This window comes from Poecilia reticulata, chromosome 3, assembly GCF_904066995.2.
Source record: "Poecilia reticulata chromosome 3, P_reticulata-male-v2, whole genome shotgun sequence".
NCBI classification, from domain to species: domain Eukaryota; kingdom Metazoa; phylum Chordata; class Actinopteri; order Cyprinodontiformes; family Poeciliidae; genus Poecilia; species Poecilia reticulata.
In genome coordinates this window covers 17,741,495-17,768,347 of record NC_088832.1, presented here as the reverse complement: position 1 = coordinate 17,768,347, position 26,853 = coordinate 17,741,495, and the positions used below count along the sequence as shown (strand labels likewise).

Sequence of the window (26,853 nt, the reverse complement as noted above, 5' to 3'; positions counted from 1 at the left end):
CAAACTCTAGACAGTTCACCCTTTACTGCACGATAGCTGCAGTAGTCGGTACTGTTGTCTCACACTTAGAAGAACTCTGGCTATAGACTTGGCTAAGTTCTTTCTATGTGAAGCTTCCATGTTCTCTACATGAACGGCAGGGTTTTCTTCTGGTTCGTTTGTTTCTGGAATCCAAAGAACATCTCTTCTGCCTAATTTGTGATTGTATTTGCAGCTGGGTGCAAGTGTGACTGTGTTGTTTTGTATCTCTGTATTGGTCTTGTGATGAACTGGTGACCTGCCTGGTTTGTACCCAACCTCTCGCCTATCGACTTCTGGGATAGACTCCGCCCCCTCAACGCTATGAAAGAGTTTCAGTGAGTAGAGAAAATGAGCTTGAGTTTATATGTGGTGTTTTAGGGCTTATTAGATTGATTTTGGTCAATCCATCTTAGAAACTGTTCAAACCATAGCAACCTTTCCATACCCCTTCAGTCCCACAGTTGACCCAGATATGCTCTGAACTTCACCAAACAGCTTGGCTTGCTTTCATCATTTCCTATCATTTGTGGTTATTTCACCTGTTTGATGTTAAACTCCATGTTTACCTATGGAGTATCAGCCTATTGTGTTAATACAAGCGAAGGGCAGATTGTTATCTTTCAAGTGCTTTGTGGCTGATGAATGGAATGGTGGTGAGTGATGTGTTGCTTAGCGGATCATGAATCTGTACAGCAGTGACTCGATACAAATGTCTGGTCTTGCGCTTGTAAGCAAATGTGGGAGACTGCGTCAGGGATGATTTAAGCTTACCATGAATTGACAAACCTATAATTTTGCAACTCTTTGTAGCAAGATTTGAAGTACATTAGGAACGTATTCGCACCCTTTGAACCATTTCATTTTTATTTTCAATATGTCTCGATGTATTTTGTTGAGAATGTAGACCAACAGGAAGTTGTACATGATCGGGAAGTGGAAGGACAATGAATTGTATTCAGCCCCTTTTTACTCTGACACACCAAAATAAAACCTGTGAAACCTCTGTGTTTAGGACTCATCTTATTAATAAATAGACCAAATAATTTAATGTCAGCATAAATGCAGCTTCTTCAGTTCTTTGAAGGCCTCAGGGGTTTGTTAGAGAATATTCATAAAAAGCAACATCATGAAGACCATTGAACGCAGCAGACAGGTCAAAAATAAAGTTGTAAAATTTGAAGCAGAGTTAGATTATAAAACACAGCTCTCACATGGTTTTCCACCTAAACTGACATATCGGGCAAGAAGAGCATTAATCAGAGAAGCTGTACAGAGGAGCTGCAGAACTCAGGTGTGAAAAGCTATCATTTAAGAATGCCATAGAAACATTAATTTAAAGTCATATTTTAAAGTCATGTGGAAAGAACGGCAAATATGTAGAAGAAGGTTCTTTGCGTAGAGGAGTCCAAAATGATAAAAGTATGATTCTATGAAGATACTATTCTTCAGGAAAAAGAAAACTGATCAGAGTTAAACACAAGACCCAGGACTGTTGTGGAGTTTCACACTAAACATACCGGCAGATCTACAATTTAATGATTTAGATTAAAGTCTATGTGAGATTCTGTGGTAAACCATTAAAACTGTTGGTTACAGAGGCTCTCTATCAAATCTGACTGAATTGGAGCTGTCTAACAGAAGGAGCAAAGATGTATGTTTCTAGATGTGGAAAGCTGTTAGAGACAAATGCGTAGTCTTGAAGGTGAAAGGTTGACTCGAGGGTTGATTATAAATGTCCACTGCACGTTTCAGATTTTTAATTACAGAAAATTTGAAGACCATCTATAAATTTGTGACAATTTTGGTCATATCATGACGAAATGTGGAAAAGTTTGAGGATGGTGGGGGAGCTTTTGCAAGGCACTATAACTACAATTTTGCACATTCTCTTATGAAATCTCTTCACACGTTTTCCTAAAAGTTTGCAGTGTACTTGTACTTGTTTTTCAGTCCCACAACTTTGCCTTTACAACAGAGCAACTGTAGCATAGCTCACCTCTTTATGTCCTTCATGGTGAAAGCTGATACCAGCGTTGTCGGTATAGTTCGTTCTGTGCCTCGCCTTGCCCACAGAGTCCATTGTGTACACAGAAATGCACAATCACAGCATGCAGCAGAGGTGTGTCCGCTGCCTACATAATACCGTATCTGGGAGCGTGTCAGAGAGATGTTTGTAATCAGAGGAGTAGATTAGTACCCTGCTGCATATAAGTAGCTATACAGACATGTCATTTTCCCAGCAGGCTCTCATTACAGTATTGCTCCGGTTTAATGGAGCAGCCGCACAACGTGGGGCCGAACTGAGCCCTCTTTTTCTCCTCCTCAGTGTTAACGATGCACAGAAGATTACTGCACTCAGCTAATTTACTGTGAGACCCAACATGACGCTTCCAGGAGCCGTTGGCAGTTCACACTGTCTGTGTATGAGCGCCGGCTCAATAATTAACCTAAGAATAGATAAGTGAACGAAACTCTGGCTGTCTTTATAATCCCAGATGTTAAAAAAAAAAAAAACACTCCCTCTTTGTTGGAGTTCATTAGGTTTTCCATCAATATGCTCAGGAAGTTGGGTCATGGCTACCACACAGATACTTGTTTTTTCAAACTCCACTGACAGATAGTGCTGATTGTCTTTCCTATAAAAGTTCCCTTCATGCATTTTTACTCCATCTGGCTCTGCTTTTGTTTTTCACTGTGGTTTCTTCTCATTCTCACAACCTTTTTTTCAGGCAATGCCAAAAAAAAAAAAAAAAAACACAGCCATTCTCAGAGCACGTCTGAATAGAAACGAACTGCAGCTTTACACAAGTTCACTCTTTATTAATGTTGGTCCTCTGCCAGGTGACATCAGTAAAAGCTGCTGCTTGCGCTGTATTGCTCTTTCGTTTCCTTTTTTCCAACATAATTTACTGTCTGAGAAACATCTATAGAACAGTAGCTGCATCTGTGCTAGTCTCATCCACAGCTAAGATCACAGCATAACAGCGCAGTTTGGTCAACACGAGTGCCTGTTTTGAATGTAGTAATAGAAATAAACACGCAGAAATACTTCTAAAATGACATCTGCCAAAATAAGTTAAATACAAATTTCTGTTTGCATTAAATTAGAAATAAAAACACAGGTAAAGCTTTAGACTTTGAAACATAAATTCAGATAATACTAAAAACTGTTTGACTTGTCTTTTAAAGCCTTTTTTGATTTTGATTAAATAATAGGTTTGTGTGCTTGACAACCTGATGAGTACAAATAGTGAGAAAATAAGTGTCGATTTATTAATAAGGATTAATATTCAGTTTTTGCTCTAGTTAGGATTGTGCTGTATTATATTTAAAAATTTAGTGATTCTTTCTCAGACTATACTCTAGTGCAGAGGATTGCTGTTTGCTAAGAAAAGCTTACAATTTTATCATAAGTGTTTGTTTTGATTTTCCAAACTTACTTTTTTGTTGAATTTACAAACAGGTCTTCCTATTATCTGAAATATCAAAATCTTTGGCTTCAATCTTGTGTTGTTATATGTAAGATTTGTGCCCCAAATAACAGATAATAAACCTTATTTGGATGAATGTTTTATACTCCAATGTCATTAAAAACAACAAATTTAGATTTTAACAATGAGTCGGAGAAAAAGTTTGATATAGAGATATCATAGGAACCCTGAAATGAATATTTCCCTCATATATGTAGAATATATGAGAGAAATATAAAATCGTGGTCAGCTGTAGAATATGTTTTTAAAATATGTAATTAAGAAATGCTTTATAACGTTGTGTTAAGGAGTTATATAAAACTAACAAATAGATGAATAAACGACTTTGCTTAGTTTGTTCTTCTGAAATATGCCTTACATGGACTGTAAAAGACATACAACTATTCTTTAAAATATGTCTTAACTGAACACTTTTATTGCTCAAATCTCTAAGGAGTAGACCCTCCTCTTCCTCTGCAGACATGTTGCATGCCTGGACTGTGACTCACCAGCAGCATTATGTCCACGGGTTTCAATGAGGCTATGGGGGTCTACAAGGCCTGCTGCCAACAGTAACTATTTTAAAAAGGGAGTTCACCAGAATCAGCTGGGGATGACCTTTGACCTACCTTCCATGACTCACCTCTTTTTCAGACTGTCCATAGGGAGGGCTTGATTATGCGGTGGACATCTTTGCTGCCCGCTCTGACCCCTCAGTCTAATCAGCCTTTGATCGAACACTACCCTCTTTTCACAACGAGTTACAAGGTGACGCTGAATTTGCTTTCTGTTTCCACAGAGAAGGAGAATCCATACGAGGATGTTGACCTGAAGCGGAGGAGTTTGAGTAGGAAGTCTGGTCTGTCGGAGAACAGCCGATCTTGGGCCGCTATGGACAGGAAGCTTAACTCCCCGCCTCAGGTAAGCCCTTCGGTTGTCAGCATTATCTCCTGGACATGTAATACAACAATATTTGAGGGTGAGCAAAATGATCAAAACTAAAAAAATAAACAACCAAAAAACCTTCACATCAGAGATAAAATTGCTTAAATAAATGCAAATTGTATCAGTATGCTTACATGTGCAACTTAAAATGTGTATAATTTAGTGCTAAACCCAATTCTACTGGAGGTTTCTTCCTGTTAAAGGGATTCGTTCCTCTCTACTGCAATGTGCTGGTAAGGAGGATCAGGAATTGCTGCAAACTTAATGACAGATTCAATCAGCTGCTCTTTCTCAGATGCATATTGCTGCTGCTGAATTTGAATGAATTTTATTAGAATTTGATTCGACCGTTATTGAAATGAACCGGACTGATCTCAACTGAATTTTCTTGACTGAGTGAAACGTGTTGTGACAGATGTTGTGAATTGCTGTTGTATAACTGAGAAGACTTGACCTGAATTTTTAATCTTGTCTTTCACTGTAAACAGAAGTGCCACTGACAAGCCTAGGCTGGTTTGTGACCAAAGATAAACAGAGAAATTCATCAGCGCTCAGCAAGGCCACATGGCAAACGGAAATATCTTTAATTGGGTCACCTTGATAATCGGCATATTCAGTGGCACAATCTGTTACTGCAGATCTACAGACTGTAGACTGATTATAATCAGTCATTTTGTATAAAACTGCTGATGATTACCTTTTATAAGAACTCTGTTTATCCATGGATATTAAGAGTAATCTCATCTGTGCAGCTCGTCTAGTGGGTTAAGGATATATAATTTGGTAGATGACTTGTATGTTATTAATGTATAGTGATATTATAATACACAATAATATGTAGTATATAGATCTAATATAAGCTGAAGGAACAGGAAATTGAAAACTTTGTTTTGGAAATTTAGTATTAAGTAATTCATATTAATCCAATCTGTATCAAAAACACAAAGCTCTACTCATGTTTCTTTGTTACCTTATTTTTCCAGCTTGGATGTTTGATACATTTCATGACCGTTTGAATTTCCAGTGAAATTCAAACGGTCAAATCCCATCATCCGTCTTATTAATAATAAACAGTTAATTAGCTGCCTGTTGGGCAAAGAATGTCATAATACACGTTGATAAAAACGTTTTCCGTAACAATTGTTTCCAGGAAATCCAGTCCTATTTTCCCTCAGAAATCCCTTATCTGTTGTAAGTTTGCTGCCAAAAATCTGTGAACATAATCAAAGAAGCTTTGTAAAAGTGCTCTTTATGTGGTTATGTGTAATTAGGGAGATATCAGATTATTGCTGTTTATGCAAACAAATGGAAATTGGGTTTCATCTTCCCAAATGAAATGAAACGAAAAAGTTAACCACCTTTCCTTTAGAAAAAGGCTTCATATGTTGTAACACCCAGCAGAAAAAGAGGAAGACTTTAGGAGTTTAGACCATCTGGAAGTAACCAGTGGCTTATAGTAGAAAAAAACCCATGTTTAGGTGGCTTGTTTATATGTAAACGAGTCACCTAAATAGACTGGAATGTTAAACATATATGCTTCCTCTATTTAACATTCCAGTCTGAGCAGGTTAACAGCAGAAAAAGGTCATTTATCTGAATTACTAAATTACTTTCAGGTGTTTATTGGCTTTCTGTGCAGTTTGGAAAAGTGAAAAAAAATGTGTCTCACTTTTCAATAAATTTGGAGAAACAGTAGATATTATGGAACAATATTAGTTTTTCCACAGTTTATCCCAACAAAGAGTAGCTGAGTATTGGCAATGGAAAGAGGTTGTTTCTGATGGAACCACATGATTAACAGAGGCTGGTTATTACTCCGTAGTGTTTTAAAAATATGTTTAAGTCTAATAATCATTTAGAATCTAATGATGTGAAAAGGACAAGTTTTATTTTTGTAGCCTTTCTGTTTTCTTTTTTCCCTGCGTCTTATACAGGAAGTAAAGGTGGAAGCTGAAGTTGGTGTACTTGGTCACATCATTTCCTGTTATTTCTCATAATAGAATCGGGCAGCCATTAAGTCAACAGTAATTCTTCATCTGCGTAAAATGCTTCGGACTGCATCTCTTCTCTTCTTTGTGCCCAGTTGCCTTCCAAACCCAGCAGCCAGTCTCTCCGCCTCCCCGGTCCAAGCGACAGGAAGAGTCACCGCATGTCCCAGTTGTCCAAACGCTACAGCCACGATGAAATGCTACTCATCCCCCAGGTGGGCATGTCATCGTCCCCCTGCGGCTTGCTGGATGACAGCCTCTGTGGCACCAGTGACTCCCTGCCTTCACGCAGGCACTGGAGGATCCCCAAGGTACACACAGCCAGATCCCACACAAGCTGCTGCAAAGGGCCTTTTCAGAGCTCCGGCTCTCACAAACCTGATCAGGTTTCTGTCGGGACCAAGTCAGAGTCTGGACGGTTCTGGATCATTTATAATTCCTCTGTTTGGAACAGAGGCGTAATGACACCGGGCTTTGATCCAGTCAGATATTTTTGCATGAAAATCAACCCTTGGGGTGCTTTTTAAAAGAACCCTCCCTGAGGCATTTCTTATTAATAATCTGCAATGCTTGAAATATATGCAATGTGCTTTAGACTGTTACTTTTGGCCAGGAACAGGCCTGCTTCCTCTATATTTAGGATCAAAAGACAAACAGACTGAACTCCAAGTTCCTCACAGAGAATTTCCTCTCGTCTCTGTTTACAGCTGGTCCAGAGGATCAACTCCATTTACTGCACTAAACGAGGGAAGAAGAGGCTAAAGAAGCTGTCCATGTCCAATCTTGAGACGGCATCTCTCAGAGGTAAGGCTGCTCCTTATTCCCTTTTATCCCAAGGCCAGATAAGTGGGTAAATATTTATGTCTCCTCTACCCACAGAGAGCCGTCTCTCTCTCTTCCTCCTCTATTTGTGTGTTTTTCTCATGACAAAAACACATATCTGAAAGTACCCCCATTGACCCATAGGAAAAAAAATCATTTTCTCTTTAATGTTTGTTTCCAGATGACAACAGTGAGAGTGAGAGCGACTCAGATGACAGGTTCAAAGGTGAGCAATACTTTCATCTTGTTTTCTCTGAGTTTTTTTTCCCCACAGCTTTAAAGTTATTAAGTTCTTATTTTGCATCTATGATCAATAAGAGGCTTGAATTATGGGTATTAGGTTGTGGTAAACCATATAATCAGACCCAACATTGCCTATTTATTTCATGCTAAATGTTTTCCCTGCTCAGCTCACACCCAGAGGTTGTTGAAGCTGCAGTCCATCCTGCGACGAGCCCCGAGCTACCGTACGCTGGAGCTGCAGCTCATCGAGTGGCAGGAGAGAGAGCTCTTTGAGTACTTTGTTGTTGTTTCTCTGAAAAAGAAACCTGGAAAGAACTCCTACGCCCCTGAGGTCTCCTATCAGTTCCCCAAGGTAAAAGCTCTTTCTGAAATCTGCAACCGGTCCTTTGAGGCAAACTTGCACACCTGGCGTGACGACCTCGGCTTGCTCATTTTATGTCTTTTAAGTCAACTTTTGTTTGCACTGTGAGGAGTTAAATAGCTCGCATTGTTTGAAACCCTTCAAAATCAGTGATTATTTTTAAAGTCTAAAAAGTAAAATTGGAAATTTTTCTTTATAGTCAAAGTTCTTATTTGAAAGTTTAATTACGTTGGCTCCTGTCATAAAGAGGTAGATGCAAATCTCTTCGATACTTGACTACTGGAACTACTTAATTCAAATTATTTATATCTGCTCTCAGGAAATGCTTTGGGTTGCCTTGTTTTTGTCACACAAGTTTAATAAAAATCTGTTTACAGGAAGTTATTGTGGGTATTAAGGCTGTACTAATTTGGGGGGGTTTTAGCGTGTGTGATGTGGTTCAAACACGTCAATAGCAACCCAAAACAACATGAGATTCATGCAGATAATGAGTGAATGTAAACTTCTGACTGAATTGTATAAACTCTAAGTTGCGTTGAAGCACTCCAGAGCTTTGACTGAGATATTACTTTTGGCAGATGTCATTTTAGAATGCTTTTTAACAGTTCACTTGGTCTGAACTACATCAAGGCGAGTAATAAATGCCATTTAAGCACTGTGTTGTTATCATTCCTATTGCCACTATACCAGCTCTGGATTACATAAAGGTTTTCTGGTTTCTCTGACTAATTGCCATATTAATAGCTATAATAATAAATGTTCCATAGATTTTTTTCATGTGACTGTCCACTTTGTTGATCATTTAGATCTTTGTGGGTATCTGGAGACTCTACTTTGAGTTAAAAATAACTGGATTTCATTCATGTGACAGGCAATTGTTTTATTAGAAAATGAGATCTGAAGGTTTTTTTTAGTTCAGCAGAACTAAAATAAAACCCTGGGGGGACGCAGACTCTGTGGTGGAGGGCTTGAAAGTCGAGAGGTTTAAACTTTTATGACACGTTTTATTGTAGCCTTTTGTAAAATATCGACTGGTAATTTCATAATTTCATCCTCTTGTTGCTTCCCCTTGCAGTTGGAGAGGCTGACCAAGCAGATGAGGGAGGCGGAGCAGAGGCTCAAAGCTATTCCTCAGTTCTGTTTCCCAGACGCAAAAGACTGGAGTCCCGTCTCGGAGTACACCAGGTATCCTCCAAGCATTATTTACTCTTCTCTGTTAGGTCATTTCAGAAGCATCTATTTATATAGCTGATAGGTGTTAGAACTGTTTTTAAGTTTTAATAAAAGTTTTAATTTAAAGAAAATTTTCTGTTAGTAAAAACTGAAACTCCTTCTCCAAAGTCAACATGTAAATAATTAGAAGAAAAAGCTCTAATATCACTTAATTTAAATTAAACCAGTTTAATAAATGACTTTCAGCTCATTTGTTGGTAGATAATGCCCAGTAGAAAGTATGAACTGACACGAGTTTGGTTATAAAACATCCTGGTGACTTTTTGTAAAAACTTGTCTGTTTAACAACCAAAGCTGCAAAAAGCTCAAAAAGCAGAAGATGGCCCACATTCATATTTAAATATTATTCTGCTTTTCGTCATGTTTCTCACTGTACACATTTTTAATAAAACCTCAAAGGGTTGCTTTTTCCACCTAATGAATCAATGAATAAGTGAATGACTCCCCATTTAGCGCCTGCTAAATAAATACCAATGTCTTATGCTTTGACTTTTTACACACATTCAGTTTTAGGCTCAAGTTTTATACCAATTCATTTTGTTTTTCTTGCATCCAAGGAGCCTAGTTCTATCAGGAATAGGAAATGAGTGTGTGCTGCTGTGGGAGAGTTAACGGGACTTGCCTGAACTTGCAGAGCTAGTAGATATGCAGAGGTGTGCAGGTGAAGGGGTCATGATACTGCAGCCACACACGACTGGTGGGAATTGATCTGCACTTTATCTGTGAGCAGACATAGAATAAAAATGCCTATAACGCAAGAATACAGAATATTTAGGTTGTTTTGAAACCAAGATTTTTTTATATTGCTGTTTCTGGAAAAGAGGTGGGTCTTAATAAGTTTATAGTTCTATCCACTTCTTTGAGCATTTATTATTTATTGTATTACTGCAATTTTTCAGCTGGCTGCTATTTTAGAAAGTACCTTGTTTGTGCTAAAATATCTTTTTTAGGCAACCAATTGCTGGGATTAATAGGTTTCTTCTAATTTATCTAGAACATGTGAAAAACCACAAAACCACTTCTGAAACCAGTCAGCTGAGAAAGTAACCAAAGTCTAAAGAAAAACTGTCAGGAAACCCAAAAAATATTTTGTAAGACAGTTTTAAAATACTACCAGAAAATCTGGCTCCTGCAAGACAAATACGTCATGAAATAGGTGACTTTCTGATTAGATGTCAGTGGCTATGTAGTGATGTTCAGTTTTTTTTTTCTTTGTGTTGCAGTGAAACATTCTCCTTCATGCTAACCGGGGAGGACGGCAGCAGGCGGTTTGGATACTGCAGACGGCTTCTGGTAAGAAGTTCCTGTTCGTCTCCGGTTCACCTTCACCATGTTCGCCACCCACCCCTCACCTCATTCAGCCATGTTTGTTGTGACAGGCCTTTTTCTTTGCACATGTGATGTTGTTTTCCTGCAGACATGTCCATGTGCTGCCTGATTGTCTGCTGTGGTAACAGGAAGTACAATCATGAAAAACATGCACAGCTGAACAGATTAAAGAGACTGAGACCAGTGGGGAAAAAGCGGGAGTATCTGTTGTAGCAGCTGATCAGAGTTTGCTTCAGCACAGGAAATGGCTCTGCAGAGTTACCAGGAGAATAACAAACATGCAAGCCACATTTTTTTAAAAGAACACTTCTGTCAAATGGGAATAAAAAAAATAAAAAAAATACATTTATAAATCTCTCTCCTTATATGCATTATGACAAAAAAATTACACATCATTTGAATAACTCATAGTTAAAATGGCATGGAATATGTAATAAAAACATAATAACCATAGATGAAAACCCAAGTTCAGACATTTAGTTTAACAAGGCTTTCTCAGGAGATGGCAAGACAAAGAAAAACCAGGAAAAATCACTTTGTCATTCTGGAGCATTTCCTCCCCGTAATGAGGCTGCAAAGCGCTTTGAAGTGTTTTGCTGAGCCTCCCATTTGGCTTGTGGGCAGAGAGCCTGACTGTGTGGGATGTTGTGACTGCGCAGATGATGTTGTTTTGCCGATTCTTGTTTTTGTGCGTCTTTTCACATCTTCAGCATGTTTGTTTGTGAGTGTTTGCCCTGGATGTCCAGCATAATAGTATTTCTTAGTGAAAAAAAAATTAATAAAAATTGCTCCCTGCAATCAGTTGTGCTCAATGTGCTCATTTGGTGTAAGATTCACCCAGACAGAAGCAGATTTTAACGAAGGCACCGAGTGGGGAACTGCGCTCCTTCAGTAACTTTGCTTCCCGCCCGCCATCCGTCCAGCAGTTGGCAGTAGCCGAGCATTCCTAAGGACTTGAATCAAGCCCCACACAGTTGATTTAATCATCCGTTTGGAAAAGCAGAGGAGAAACAAGAGAGGCAAATTGTATACCTAATATGGACAAGTGGATTGGCGCTTGTAGAGTGCCTGTGTTCATTTGTGTCTTTCTCACTGAGGGTCTCTGTTGTTACAAGCCACATAAAGGTTTGGGAGAATGCAGGGGACAGCAGATATGATCAACTGTCCCCTATAGATAAACCTGTGTTTAGGAGGGAGGTAACCACATAAAAGACTCTCACATTGGGAGGCAGATTAAATTAAAGACATCCCTGTGTTATATTATCACTGTGCACTGTCCTAGCTCTTCCTGTGACCCTGTGTATAATGTCTTTTTGTTTTATACACACAGATTACTCTCATAAAGTTTAATTTACTCATTGTGGCTGTGTTTCAGTCTGTGGACAGAGAGGTTTACTGTGGCTCTGAAGGAGCCTGAAGAATCACGTTAATGATCTCATTATCTCTGCAAAGAGGCAACAAATCTTTAGCGGAGAGACTGTGGTGTTTTAAAATGTAATGGTCACCACCAGACAGGCAGACGCTCTCTAAAGGCAGCGGCTTGATCTGAAATCCACTCTATAAAGACTTAATTTAAAATTTAGCTGAATCCTTGTCATATTTCCCAGGCCAAAATATTGAATTGCTCCTCTTGGAGGATGCCTGATCACTTATTCGTTGGGTAGCAGTGGAGGACAAATCACAGACTGTGGCTCAAATAATGAGATGGCAGTGTTCAAATGAACGACCGTCTTTCTTTTCTTTGAAATACAGTTATGGAACAAAATCTTCAGGTGCATCTTGCCGAATTCAAATCTCATTGAACACGTTTATTTTTTTTTCTCAGTAACTCAGTTCAACATTTGGAATTAATTTGTTATATGAAGTCACACAGAAACGGTGATAATATATTTCCAAATAAAAAAGAGAGGCTTCTTGATGCAGAAACTTTACATTGTGGCCTACACTTTCATGATGAAGATTACTGACTTTACAGGCAGTAGTCATAGTTACCCTCCACAATAAGTCATCCAACGGTCCTATAACTTTACTTGCCCACTTATCCTTTCAGGGTAGCAATGGGGGCTGGTACAAAACAGCAGTCATTGGGTGAGAGGCAGGGTCTAGTTTTCCACTGTGGACAAATTGAGAGACTAATTAATGTAGCAATTAGTGTTTTTGAACTGTGGGAGGAAGTACACAAAGAGAACCCAGACATGCACAGAGAGAACATGCATGCAGAAAGACATCAGCCTGAAATTCGAACCCAGGACCTTCTTGTTGCAAGGCTACATTGCTACTAACTGCACTAAGCCAATAAAGGCAATTTCTGAAGAACTGGAATGCTCATAACGTATTGTTTCCAAGCATATTCATGGAAAATTGAGTGGAAGGACAAATTTGGTACAGAGAAATTGCTGCCCTGAGAGGGATTGTTCAAAGCCTATTGAAGAATTTGGTGGAAATTCACAAGATGGCAGCTAAAGCTGCAATAAATGCTTCAAGACTCACACAGAACATCGGTTACAGCTGTGGTATTCCTCTGTTAAGCTAAGGAACCTGAGCCAGCCTCAGCGGTTTACCTGGTCTTGAAGAAAAACATCTGTCCAAAGTTCACTTTTCAGATTAAAGAAATTTTTGTAACTGATTTAGAAAACGAGATCCCAGAATCTGGAGGAAGAGGCTCGAGGAAGAATCCAAGTTGCGGTGCTGACTGGAACCATGACATCAGCCGCTGTTGATCCACTGTGTTTTATTAACTCCAAAGCAGATGCAGCCATCTACCATGAGAGCACGCATTACACTGACAGGCCTTATGGAGATGCAAGATTCACTTTCCAGCATCTTATCTTTTTGATACACTGGTGTCATAAAAACAACACTGATAGCTGAAACAAAGGTTTCAAATAAACATTTAGAAGATAAGACAGTCCTCTCCAGTCAATACTTAAGGATGAATTGGCTGTTGTTCTTGACTCGTGTGTCTTAAAGGTTTTCAACTGTTTGTTTGTGTTTCATATACAACCTTATAGGTGAAACTGGATTAAAGGCGGTAACTTGTACAATTGCTACATAAAAACTCAACACCAAAGCTACAAATTTATAACCGTTAACTGCGTTCATATCTCAAGCTGCTGCCAATACAACAATCTAAATTTGTGAAATTGTGATTTTTTTTTTTAACTGCGTGTCAGATCTAGTTATTTCTTGATGGTTTTGACTCAGCTGTTTTTTATTACAATAAAAGTCCTATAAATCCCCCGACTTGATGAATATGTAATGTTATACCGATGGAAGGCCTGGTGAGTGTATTTATAGCCGGTTTTAGGAACATCTGCAGATGTATCTCCTTACGTCTGATCCGTGTTCTCTCGTTGTTCCAGCCGACTGGGAAAGGACCTCGTCTTCCAGAGGTGTACTGTGTCATCAGCCGGCTGGGTTGTTTTGACTTGTTCTCCACAGTAAGTTCAGTCTTGCATGCACACACTCCCACACACAGTCAGATCCACATCCACCTTGATCAGTGTGGTGTTGCAGCTGTGTTTAACAATCTGACAGATGATGGAAACGACTGTCTGTGTCGTATCTCTGCAGACTTCATTTGGTTTTCTAATTTCCCAGAACTGTTGTTTCCTTCACTTCTGTCTCACAGCAGTCATTCTTTGGCTTTTCCAGCCTTATTAATTCAAAAAGTTAGTAAACATCAGTAAACATATATGCATTCTTATCAATTTGAATTCTTGAATAAAGCTTGTATAGTTCTTCTTGTGATTATGTTTTAGGAACTTTGACAAGAATAATGTGATGGTTTAGAGCTTTCTTTTGGTTTTTGGCATCCAGCTTTTCTGGGAGTTTTTGTAACAGATGAGAGCAGTGAATGTTTTTCCCAATCAGCTTTCCAGAAAGCAGACAACTCTGATCCAAACGCCGCTCTGTGTGGAAATTTCTTTTACAGTAGCCATGGAAACAGATTTATTATTTTTTATCTTTTTTTTTACAAAAATAAAATGACTATGATTATCCGATAACTATTATTGGTGGAAAACTGTATTTTTCTGTAAATGACCTCATTTGTCCATAAGAGTAATGGCTGTTAATGGGTCAGTTTTGTGAAGGGAGCTGTCCTCTTTCTTGCTTCTTTAAGATCCTGGATGAAGTGGAAAGACGCAGAGGAGTCTCGGCAGCGCTGGTTTATCCCTTCATGAGGAGTCTGATGGAGTCGCCCTTTCCTGCACCAGGGAAGATTATCAAAGTAAAGACCTTCCTGCCCGGTGCAGGAAATGAGGTCAGTACTGTTGCCAAAGCAACACCAATTTTCATCAATGACAAAAAAACAAGCAGGTTCAATTCCTGTCCAGAAATACATAATCAGATAATTGCATAATCTTAATCATAAGAGGAAATATGCTAAGAAGTTGGAGTTTAATGAGTGCAATTTTTTTTTGGGTTCAGGTCATAGAGCTGAGACGACCCAATGACTCTAGACTGGAGCATGTTGACTTCGACAGCCTGTTCAGGTGCCTCAGCGTACGGCAGGTGTTGCGCGTCTTTGCCTCGCTGCTGCTGGAACGCAGAGTCATCTTTGTGGCTGATAAACTCAGGTGAGTTTCCACTACAATGGGAACAACAACTTTCTCAAAAACAGAGATTTAACGTACCAACATTTTTCATGTCGTTCTGACGTGTCTCAACTATTTTGATGTATACTGCTGACATCAAATTCAGAACAGACACATTTCTGGCCGTTAACAGGTAGTCACAACATTTAAGATTTTATTTTTTATTCAGTCTTGTTTGAGTATGTTCTTTGAATTACATTGTCAAGACATAATACAGACGATGTATTACATAATGTACATATTGTCATGTGACACCATATACATAACGTCTTGATTTTTTTCTTTCTCATAGTTCTATTATCAGGGCTCTAATGAAACAAAAAAAGCCTTGTCAGTTTTGGGTTTTGACTTGTTGCACAGACACTGTTATACTCTCAGTTTGTCAAATGCATAAATCTGGTCTGTGACATCTGACGCAGCGCTGTGTCCGGTTAGCTGTGATACCAGCAGGAAAGTGGGACACCATCAGAGCAGTACATCCAGGGTGGGGTCTGATAAGATGTGAAGAGTCCCCAAGGACTCCCTGTCCCACTCTGTCCTGTTGCTGCAGAAAGGAGCTGGATACTTTTAGAGCATTGGAGACGAAGGGTGGAGAATTTAGCCAAGAAGTAATCTCTCCACATATCAGAACCCAGTTTAAACAAACATCAGTGGGGGCAGTGACTGTGAGGGGAAGGAATGCACTTCCTGTGTGCACGACTCTGCCCTCTGTGATCTGTGGCTCAGCTGTCGCCGTTTGACTTATGATGCCCCCGTTCACTCCCAGCGTACGAGCGACTTCTCTGTCTGTGTCCCTAGAGAAAATGAATCCTTGTTGCTCATCGCAAGAGGTGATAGGATCTAGAAGTCACTGGGAGGGGAATCATGAATTTCACTCAAGATGCATTATCCTGATTCATTGTTGAGAGTCAACACATTCTGCAGTGTTTTAAGATCTGTTGGTGAACTTTGTTAGTTTGTGACCTTTTTGTTTAGGCCTGTCTGAAATTGACCTCAAATATCCTAAGCTTATATTGCAAGTATGTAATTGTATAGCGTGTTTTATTTTAGATGTAAATTCATTGATGCTTTAGAGAATATCTGTTTATCTTAAAAAATATACACAAATATCCAAAGCACTAAAGAACATCATATCTTATAATCACTAGATGCTGTTGTTGTTGGGGGGGGAGGGAAGGAAACCTTCTTGCAGTTCAAGGTTTTAACATGTCAGGATGTACTTAAAATGATCCGGTCTTTACCAGAAGGAAAGACATCAGCAATAACATACACAAAGCAATTTCTGCTGCTTGTTGATGTCGGAAGGGCAATAAGGCCATTTCAAAAGAATGTTGCCTGGGCATCTTGCAAAAGTTCAAGTCAACCTTGAACTTTTGCAAATACCAAAATAACCTAGAATCCAATTTGAAATCTGTATCAGAATTTTGGTTCGAATTGGGTGATAAACAGGATCATGTTCTCATACACAACAGCAAATTCTTACCGGAAAGGCTGAGAAAGAAAACTCTCAATTTGTCAAAGATTCTCCACTTAAGTGAAACGTTGTAGTCGGATTGAGGGCTGTTCATAAACAAATAGACCCAAAACTCAATAAGTGACTGATATTGGATTTTAAAAAAATCAGAGACCGATTCCTTTATATAATCAACAACTACTTTCAAAATACTTTATGTACATTAATACTTAAAAAGTCAAAGGAAATAACAGCAATTTTCTCATCGTTTATGGCGACCTGGGGACATCTTGCTCTTATCTTTCTTCTTGTAAAGTTCGATGTGTCTACAACACAACAGTGGAAGTGAGATAATATTTTATTTTACCCTCCTTGTAAGAACTAAGCATATCAGTAGCGAAAAGTAAATAGACATATGTATGTTTTTCAGCGTCTCCGTCTTTAACTTTGTTTTTTGAATGCATTGATGTCACAAGAGCGACACCAGCCACTGAAAAGAAGTTGAAAAGTGAGTTCATCCTGCTACTCATTCTTTGTTATCATTAAGAAAAACATAGATAGACAGGGTTCCCTGGCAGTTTTGCACAAATACACATACTAGAGATGAAAGCACACAAAAATAAATCACATTTATACCCAACATGTGGATAACATCTTTGTTTTTTTGTACATTATTATATGTGCTGTGACTTCTTTGTGCTTAGACGTGCAGGGTAAAGATTTATGCGCACATGCATGCTGCTGATCATTTGAGAGCTGCCACAGAGCCTCATTGCACTCTTAATGACATTGGTGATAACAGAGCTTCCTCCTCTGGAACTCTGTCACATTACATATGCTTAAATTACCTCTGCTGCAGAGCTTGGTGCGTGTTACTTGTAGTACACATGCAAGCAAAAAACAGCAGAGGAAAGCCATGTTAGGCAATAGCTGCATTCAGTCAACTCTTGTATTTTTTTTTATAAAGGTTTTGTTGCCTTCACATGAAAGCGTGCACACACACACAATTTCTCTTAAAGCGTTCATCTGCCACTTGTTGCCAGTAATAACAAGTTTGAAACCTAATCAGATAAACACATCATCAACTCTGTCACTCTGTAATTGCTCAACTTGACTGACCCCAAGGTGCCTGGTGAGATTTTTCTCTCTTTGTGGCAAACTTCCTTATCTGTCCTCAGGCTGGAGCTGCGAACAGTTAGCAGCTTGTATGTGTGTGTCTGCATTGATCTCGGCATGAAGCAGGAAGCTGCTCTGACGTGTAGCAGTGGCTTTGTATTTGTTGTATTATCTTGTTGTTGTAAGTCCTGGAAGTCCTCTGCTAACATAGAAACACAGAGATGAATTAAGTGAAATCTGAGAGGTTTAGGGAAGCAACGAAAAGGGAGTACAAAAAGCTCCTTGGGGTTCTGCAGGAAAACAATCTGTGGCGGAGCTATGTTAAAAATGTCAAACTAAATGTGTACTGCAGATGTCACTTCAGCATATATATTTGTTCTAATCCATTTTTTTTTAAACTGATGCATTTTTGTGATGAAGGATAAACTCCATGCTGGTAGACTTGTGTGTTCGGATTCAGTCTTCGTCTTTTCTTCCCCTCCGTTCCTGACAAACACTTTCTCGAGGGTGCTCTGGAGAACTGATTCAAAGCCAAAACCATGTTGAACAACTTAACCGGTTTCCCTGTGAACTTGAGTGGGACTGACACACAGTAAACATTAGAAATGTTTACGGTTTTCGAAGAGTTGAGCAAGACACTGATATCACCAGAAGGGTGGAGTTTTATTCTGTGTGTAGAAGTTTACTTGATTTTATTTTGAAGTTTTTGGCTATCGATTTCTAACAAATTTGTTATAAAATTTCCAACTTTGTCAGAAAAATGCATTAAAAGCCTTTGGATTAAAAATCTCCAAATATCACAACCATCATTATATAAAAATCTAATTAAATAGAATAAATTAAAGTCATCCTCATTGTTATGCTGTACCAGTGTCAATGTTATTGCTGAGCATCTGAGGCACTAAAGCGGGTGTGTTTTTGTTGTTGTTCTTTTTACAGTGTGACAGATTGCCAATGTTATTGTCTATAATAAAATACCCAGTTGTCCACTTGTTTGTTCCTGTGCTCTGTTTCTCTATAACCTGGTTTGTTTCAGTTTGATCCGCCTTCTTTTTCCTACATGTAATCCAGCTTTGTCACTCATCACACCCACCCGGTGTCAGTAATCGTTTCTGCTGTCTATATTTATTCTTGCCAGATCATCATCACTTTAGCTCCTGTCAAGCCTGATTTTTACCTGTTTTTATTCTTATGGCAACGTATACCAGAGCATGATCTCTTACTGACCTACAAAATATTTGGGAAATATATGCCAGCTATATTAGTGCTCAGTATTGCGGTCTGAAAATAGTTGGAGTTAACCCACACAACTTGCTTTACTTTTTATTCTCTTATTTCCCCCCAGGTCATCACAACGTCTTCCAAACTCCCATCGAGCTTTGGTAATGCTGGGATTAACATCTACACTGCCTTGGAAAAAAATACTTGCCAAGAGATTATCAAAAAACATTTATGATCTTACTAGATCTAGTCTCACTAGACGGTTAATGTCTGGTTCGGTTCTAGCCGAGTTGGGTGTGTCTCCATTGGCAGAGTGTTCCTCGGTATGTGGGCGAGTTGGGGGGGGTGGAGTCGTGTGTGCATGCAGGAGCTGTGCTTGACACTCTGATGATGCCAATTTGCATGTGTACCACTGGGTAGTCAGTTTCCCTGAAATCTCTTGGTGTATTTGTGCGTTGCTGGTTGCCCCGTTCAATTGACGTTGTTTGTGTGTTTCTACCACATTTGATAGTTATCGATTTGCTGCTCAGCATCTCCTTAACTATGGTGGTCTCAGATTGAAAATGATGGTTGGGATGCTGTTGACGTAAATCCGCAGGCCAATCATTGAATGAAGTCTGCTGCCAATCAATCAAATCACAATACCTAGCTAGGTCCGGATTGCACCACCCGTTAGGTGGTTCCACAAAACGGTATGTGCAAAAGAAGATGAGTCTGGCCAGGATTGACTGAGGAAGAAACGATTAAAGATACGGCCAACCTAACCATGTGTGTGAGAAGTAATTATTCCCTATGCATAATATCTAGTTATAGGTCCACATCACTATGGAAGAACTTTAGGCCATATGATTTTTCAGGATTATTTAAATTTTGTCTTATTGGGAGGTGTGAATGATCTATTTAAGGTAATGCAGCAGCATCTCAATCAGATTTACTGCAAAACTTCAGAATCTTAAGTTTCATCTTTTTTTTCCAACCTTTCAGAGGTGAACTTGCAAATGAACGCCCTTCAAAATGTTTCACTTTTGCATCGTAAGTCCGCAGAATACTTTCCCGGAGGTCTTGGGTATCACTGTGACAGTTGTTTCTCATTATAAAACTTTGCTTAGGATACAGTTTTTGCTTTTTCTTTTTCTCATTACTATAATATCTTTACGTTTGATTATGCAGTGCTTCAGATTATTTATTCTTATTCATCTCATCCTTTGAAACTTGATCAGAAAAAACATATTTCACATATGTTTAAATGATCTGGTTTATGTACTCCTGGTGACGAACACTAGCAAGAAAACAACTTAAACATAACAATAAGACAAGAAGACACAGCTGTAGAAAAGATGGTGCACAAGTTGCAATGGATGTCTTCATTTTAAAAATATGAACTTATATAACCAATTGATCTGACATGTTAACTGATTTCTGCAAAATACCACAGCACTTAGCAGTTCCCAATCTTTTCATTCTTAATAATGGAACGTAGGAGGAGTACAATTTTTTACACTCCAACTTGATTAGAAACACATCACTTAAAGCCGCAGTCACACGGTTTCCCCATCAGTCAGCCTCATGGCATGCAGCTGCAGCTGGAGCAGATGGCTTAACCTACATCTGTTGTTTCATTCCAGCCTAAATGTGGCTTTATGTAGGCCCCCCTGTTCAGCGTGGGTCCTGGAGTGATCTCACCCTCTTCACCCGCAGGTGCTCTGCTTTACCAGCTGACTTTCACATCAGTCTAATTTGCTGTGAGCGATAAAACGCACAACAAGCGGACGCTGTGACGCACCTGCGCACTACTTTCCCGATACACTTGACTGAATCCGGGCACTATTGAGGTCTTAATCGGAAGAGGAAAAACCAGGAGTGTTCCTTCGGGAGAGAATTTCTTTGTGTCGAACGGCTTCTGCTGTCAGAATGAGAGAGTTGGTGGCTGTAGGTCCTCACAGACGGGAAGTGAGGGAAAACTGTTCAGGGAGACAGGGAGCAAAGAGAGAACATTATGCTAAAGGATAAAAATACATCATGTGCAGCTCTGTCTGCATGTACTTTACCAGATGTTATTTTGAGCATGGAAAGAGGTGAAACAGACAAGTTTTTTTTTTTTGGAGCATTTTGGCACAGCTGTTGTCTGACAGAAATTCAGACCCCTACCTAAGACCCTCCATGAACATTTAACTATTGGGTGACCATAAACACAGATGTGGTTATTCAGGCAACATTCAGTGGTGAGCTATGAAACATCTCAGACATTCTGGTGAAATCAAATATATCCTGAAGCCATATTGAAATATAACCAGGTCTAAAAAATGTATGTCTCTTTTAATTTCCGGATGTGAAGAGCATTATTCAAACAATGATGGCCGCTGAGCTGATTGCTACCTTTAATCCAATCTTGGCCTGAAGTTTTAACAATCTTCATATATTTCCTCTTCTGTCATTTTAATGTAACATTGAACAAACTGAGTCAGAGTGTCAGAGGCAGCAGGTCATGTTTTTGCTACGCATAACACAGCCGACACAACATATGGCTATATTACAGCCTGTAAACCTGTCATTTTTTATCAGCAAACATCTGGATGGAAAATGGAAAGAAGCTGATCGTTAAACAACGTTTTGTCTGTTTAAAACATCACACGTCAGTTCTTTACTGGCCTTTATAATTGTCACGTGTGTTGCTTAGCTAAGCTTATTGATATGTCAAAGAAATATTCAAGTCAATGTTTTTTAGTTTTTTTTGTTCATGTCCCCGAAAACCCTCCAGACTATGCCTATGAGTTAATGTAGAGCAGACTACTAGTAGTCAACTCTGACATATATTTATATATGGTATTAATATGACGTGTTAACACAGTTAAAAATGTGGACAGATGCTAATCAGAGCTCTGCAGATCCGGTTTATTCCAGACGTTCTGTGATCTGCACAGTACAGACCTTCAAAACATGAGCTGGAGTGTAAGCGTAGTGCATTAATCCAAGTCCCTTCTCCTTAAACACTGAAATGTTGCCTCCTCCTCCTCCTTCGGGATTCACAGACTACTTACTTTCCTGGAGTATCTGCCGTTTCAGCCTCACTAACATTTTGCCTGGCCTGACAAAACCATGACAGATAATATGTCAGGATTAGCTGTCCTACTTTAACACAAAGCAGACGTGCACTGACGTCAGGATTGCTAAACTACACGTCTATTTTTCTTGCAACTGGTCACATCTTAGTGTTCATTATGATTCGTCTGTATTCATTTGAATGTAATCAGCTAACACAACAGAAGAACACAAGAAAAACTCAATATTTTCAATTCGGCAACAAAACAAAAAGTTAATCATTCATTCACTATAAATTTGTTTTAAACAATGGCTGAATTTGAGACTTTGATAAATCCAGAACCAAATTAAACCCATTTTAGGAGAAGCCAAACTAAAACCGGTTCAGTTGACTCGATGGTTATTCGAGTCAGCTGAACCGAAGGCTGGAGCAGCCTCCTGGATTCAGGCTGTGGGTGAGTTTTGTTGGTAATTTTGCTTTTGCTTTTGGTGGTTAGTGAATCTCAGGCCAAAAAAGTATCCAAAAGATCCCTCCAGGCATTGTCGCTCTTTGCGACAATGCCTGTCGCAAAGAGCAACAGGGTTAAGTTCAACAAAAACTGTGTGGGGGTGGGTTGTGGCGGGTGGTTTGTTAATTCCTGCAGCATATTGTTACATAACCTGGAAGTTTAAACTATGCGTTATATTTGAGGCAAATATAAATGTTTGTACAGCATGGGGATTAATGACTTACCAAGGCAGAATTACAACTTCTTAGGATGTTTTAGATTATGTTTTCAATTCGGAACAAGTTGAAAACTGATAACCGCCTACAAAGGAAGAAGATCTCTGCTCCTCCTGGCCCTGCTGAAATCTGTATCTCCGGATGTTTCTGGTTATTTACTTGGCTGTTACCTGGTCGGAAGCATGGAACTCACTTAATTATTGTTATTTTTATATAACTTTTCTCATTCTGGTTTTCCCTCTTTCTTTCCAAAGTTGAGTGGCAACCTCTGGTGGAGCAGAGTGTTTTCATTGTAAGTTCATTTTCTCCCAGGAGTTTGTGGTCGGCGGATGAGTGTAATGGATCCTTTTGGTATCGGTGGAGCGCCGGGCCATGTGTAGCCTGTGGCGAAGGTTATTCTCAGATCTGTGCCCCATCGCTCCCTGTTGGAACTTGTCAAACCCCGGAGACAGGATCTGTTTGAAATTATCAAGCCCTCCCCGGGCAAATGGAAATCAGGCTGGCCAAAGCGAAGCTGCAAATGCTCTGTTAGCGGAGTGAACTGAAGGAGGCCAGAAAAGTCCCCGATCTCTGCGGTTATTGTAGACTTTGGATTTCGCTTAGTAATTCTGTTTTAGCCTGTCAAGAAAACATGTTGTAATCTTGGCAATTTGACTCATGGGAAGAGGAGATGAAAAGCCACCGTGGCAAACGTGTAGCCTGAGTAAACACCGTGCGAAAGGCTGAGGGAGTTATTTTTCTCAGCTCTGCTTCTGCTCCTTGTTTTCTGCATGTTCTCTAAGGACGGCTAAGTTTCCCTTGGATTAAACCTAATGAGTTTAAATAAAAAGCAGTAACCACTGTGAACCGGCGTGTGCTGCTATGAGGACAGTAACTGTGGAAAATATTTCTCACAATTATTCCCTTAAATAGAGCCAATCACATACCATGTTTGATCCTTGGTCTTGTTCTTGATCCATACTGATTTAGTGCGTGTGTGTGTGCGCGCGTGTGTGTGCACGATTAGACCCACAGTTTATTTTCACTGTTTGTACACATGAACTGAAGGCTGTGTGGAAGACAGAGGAGGAGGGGTCAGCCACTGTCAACAAGCGACGGATCGTGAGAAAGATGGGCCGCTATTTGGGATTTTCGTGTTGTACCGCAGCTGTCGACGTTAAAACCAAACTCCTGCTTTTACTTATTGCGTCAGCGAGCCTTTGGCTTAACTATAGCAACATGCCACGGCCATGCCACCCCTGTAAGTGGAGCTCAGGAAGATCACAAAGATGCATTTTAATGGAGCCGGCTTTCGTCATTGTGGTTTGAAGTGTAAACTAAACTACTAGTAGGAAAACACAAGGACTTATTTTTTTAGAAGCTGCTTCAGCTTGTAAAAACGCCCTCTGTTTTTTTTTAAGTCTGTTGTATCAGAAATGAGTTGTAGGAAGAGAAAACAAGCATTGAAGTATCTACGTAACTGAGCTAAAAGCCTTATATTACATTACGGTTGTGAAGGAAACAATGATGAAGTAATCATTTAAACACAGTACAACAATGTTTAGACTAAAGTTAGCAATTACTGTAGGTGACAACATTTAGAAAACCTAATTATGATTTTGTACTTTTGTGTTTTTAGGATGTAAAGCACTTTGAAATGCCCTGTTGTTAAAAGGTGCTATACAAAAAAAATTTGATTTGATTTAGAAAAACACCATAATGGATTGTACTCAGTGAGTCATTCTTAAAAGCCATTATATTGTTTTTAAATTATGAAAAACTGTTTATTTTAAATAAAACAGTAACTTACAATAAAAAAAATACTCAATGTTAATATATTAAAATGTGTATTTAAGAAATTCTCAGATGTCTGTGTAAATATATCTGTTTAAGACCAATTAACCTAATTGGACCTGCAACTGTGCTGACTGTGAAAGTTGTAACATTGTGTCATTTTTTAATTTTCTGCCATCATTAGCACGTTGTCCAGCTGCATGCACGCAGTGGTGGCGCTGCTCTACCCCTTCTCCTGGCAACACACCTTCATCCCAGTGCTGCCAGCGTCCATGTTGGACATCGTGTGCTGTCCAACCCCTTTCCTGGTGGGACTCCTGTCCAGCTCATTGCCAAAGCTTAAAGAGTTACCCGTAGAAGAAGTGAGTAGAAGAAGTCTTGACTGTTTCCTCTGTCTGTATCCTTCTTGCTGTATTAATATAAAATATATATAACCTACATGTCCTTTATTGTTCTGGTCTTGGGTTTTTGATTTCTCTGACTGAAGTCTATCTCAGAAATCTTTTTATTTTATTCACTTACATTATTATTTACAGTATGTCTAGACAAAGAAATATGTTATTCAGACACTAATGTCTTTTGAGACAGAAATATTTTGATGTAGTTTCAGATTTTCTTTAAAGACTTGAACAATAAAGTGCTTAGAATTTGGTGTTCAGCTTTTAAATTGTCTTCATGTCACTGGCAAGATGTGAAGAAAATGTTTTAATGATTTGATGACATCTCAAAAACCAAAATGATGAACCCACTAATCAAGAAAATGGCAGACTAAATGGTGCATGAAGGGTAACAGCAGCTCAAAGTATTCGGGGACATTCCTCTTGCAGACACCCGCCTCTGCTCTGAACCTTAAAATTACTAACCCAGAAGTTCATATTTGGTACAAAACTAGCATGCACAGCCACAGAAATGCAGTAGGAGACGCTAAGTGGTGTTGGGAACTGGAGCCAGTAAAGTGCTGGTGTCTAGAATGGGAAACCCTCCTTCAGTTTCTGGTTTCAGCTCCAATAAATATTTTGAAGAAAAGCAGAAGCCCAGTTTGAGATAAGCATGTAGCTTGCATCTGTATTTTTTCTAAAAAGAAAACTTATTCTCAGCTCCTGCTGTTGACTGAAAACATATATTGGGCTTGTACCAAGCCTTATCTGATGGCTCCTTTTATGGAAATTGTACTAATTTGCTCCTCTTTCCTTCACTCAGGCTTTAATGGTTGATCTGGGAACTGATCGCTTTATCCGACAGGTTTGTACACATACATTTGCATTTAAACCACCATCATGTAAAACAATATGTAGTCCCTTGCAAAAGCAGTAAATCCCAAGAAATTAATTTACATTTTAGTACTTTATAACTACAGACTTTACTTTTTTTATTGGGTTTTCTGTGATAAAACAACCTAAAGTAGTGGATAACCATAAAGAGAAAGAAAAAGCAAAAAGGAAAAAAGGTTTTCAACTTGTTTTTCACATATATCTTGGGCAATTTCTTCATATGTGTTTACTCAGACCCCTTTACTCCACTACCCCTAAATCAAATCCAGTGCAATCAGTTTCATTGGTAAAAATGAGAAACCTTTTGTGTAATAGACTATTAGGACAGACATTGATGTCCTGTGAAGGCCTCTAAACTGTGATAGAAAACGTTAGTGAATAAACAGCCTCATGAAAACCAAGGAACACAGCAGGCAGGTCAGTAATAGAGTTGTGGGGAAGTTTAAAGCAGGGTTTGGTTCTAAAATTTTCCAGGCTTTCAGCAAACCACATGGCACTTTTCAGATCATTTTCCAAAAACGGACTCAGAGAAGCACCCGCTCATAATAACTCTGGGGGAGCTTCAGATATTTACGATTCAGGTGGGACAATTAATCTATTGAAATGATAACTTCCGAGTCATGAATGTCACAAATTTTACTTCCATGGCAGAGATGCAAGAAGAAATTAATTGCTAAAAGAAAAGAATATAAAGTTACTTTCACTGTTTACCATAAACCATGTATGTAGAAGATACAGCAAACATGTGAAAGAAGGTGCTTGAGATGCTGAATGTTTTGTGGAAAACTAACACTTAGACATCACCTTAAAATACACCATCCCCAAAATGGGTGGTGGCAGCATTCATTTGTGGGTATGCTGTTTTTCAGCTGGTTAGTGTTTATGAGAACATAGATTAAACCACACAGATGGAAAAAAAAACAAACAAACTTTAGAGTCTGCAAAAGACTTGAGATGAGCGGAGATTCATATTATACCATGACTATTGCCCTAAGCACAGTCAGTGCAAAACTAGAATGGTTTAGATGAAAGCATATTCATCTGTTAGAATGGTCCAGTCAAAGTCCAGACCTAAATCCAGTTAGCATTGCTTGGGAATTGAAAAATGCTCTCATGGCTTTGGAAGCAAAGTATCTTAAGCTAACAATGTGTTGACACAGTCGTGTGTTGTTTTTTTTTCTTTTTATTAACTATTTTGTGTTGATCTATATTGAAATTGAGCAAATTTTTTTTTTAAAAACAATAC

At 39.0% G+C, this 26,853-nt stretch overlaps 1 protein-coding gene across 2 annotated transcripts in view; it reads left to right on the top strand.

Annotated features, from left to right (window-relative positions):
• The window catches only part of dennd2b (DENN domain containing 2B), a 57,938-nt gene that overhangs the window by 26,864 nt on the left and 4,221 nt on the right, over positions 1-26,853 (top strand). For both annotated transcript variants that reach the window (XM_008405249.3, XM_008405248.3), the window contains exons 5-16: positions 4,291-4,412; positions 6,520-6,735; positions 7,132-7,228; positions 7,428-7,472; positions 7,657-7,841; positions 8,926-9,035; positions 10,307-10,376; positions 13,775-13,852; positions 14,536-14,676; positions 14,844-14,992; positions 24,521-24,698; positions 25,537-25,578. In XM_008405249.3, the coding sequence (XP_008403471.1) occupies positions 4,291-4,412; positions 6,520-6,735; positions 7,132-7,228; positions 7,428-7,472; positions 7,657-7,841; positions 8,926-9,035; positions 10,307-10,376; positions 13,775-13,852; positions 14,536-14,676; positions 14,844-14,992; positions 24,521-24,698; positions 25,537-25,578 (1,433 nt within the window). The remainder of the gene's footprint in view (positions 1-4,290; positions 4,413-6,519; positions 6,736-7,131; positions 7,229-7,427; positions 7,473-7,656; positions 7,842-8,925; positions 9,036-10,306; positions 10,377-13,774; positions 13,853-14,535; positions 14,677-14,843; positions 14,993-24,520; positions 24,699-25,536; positions 25,579-26,853) is intronic.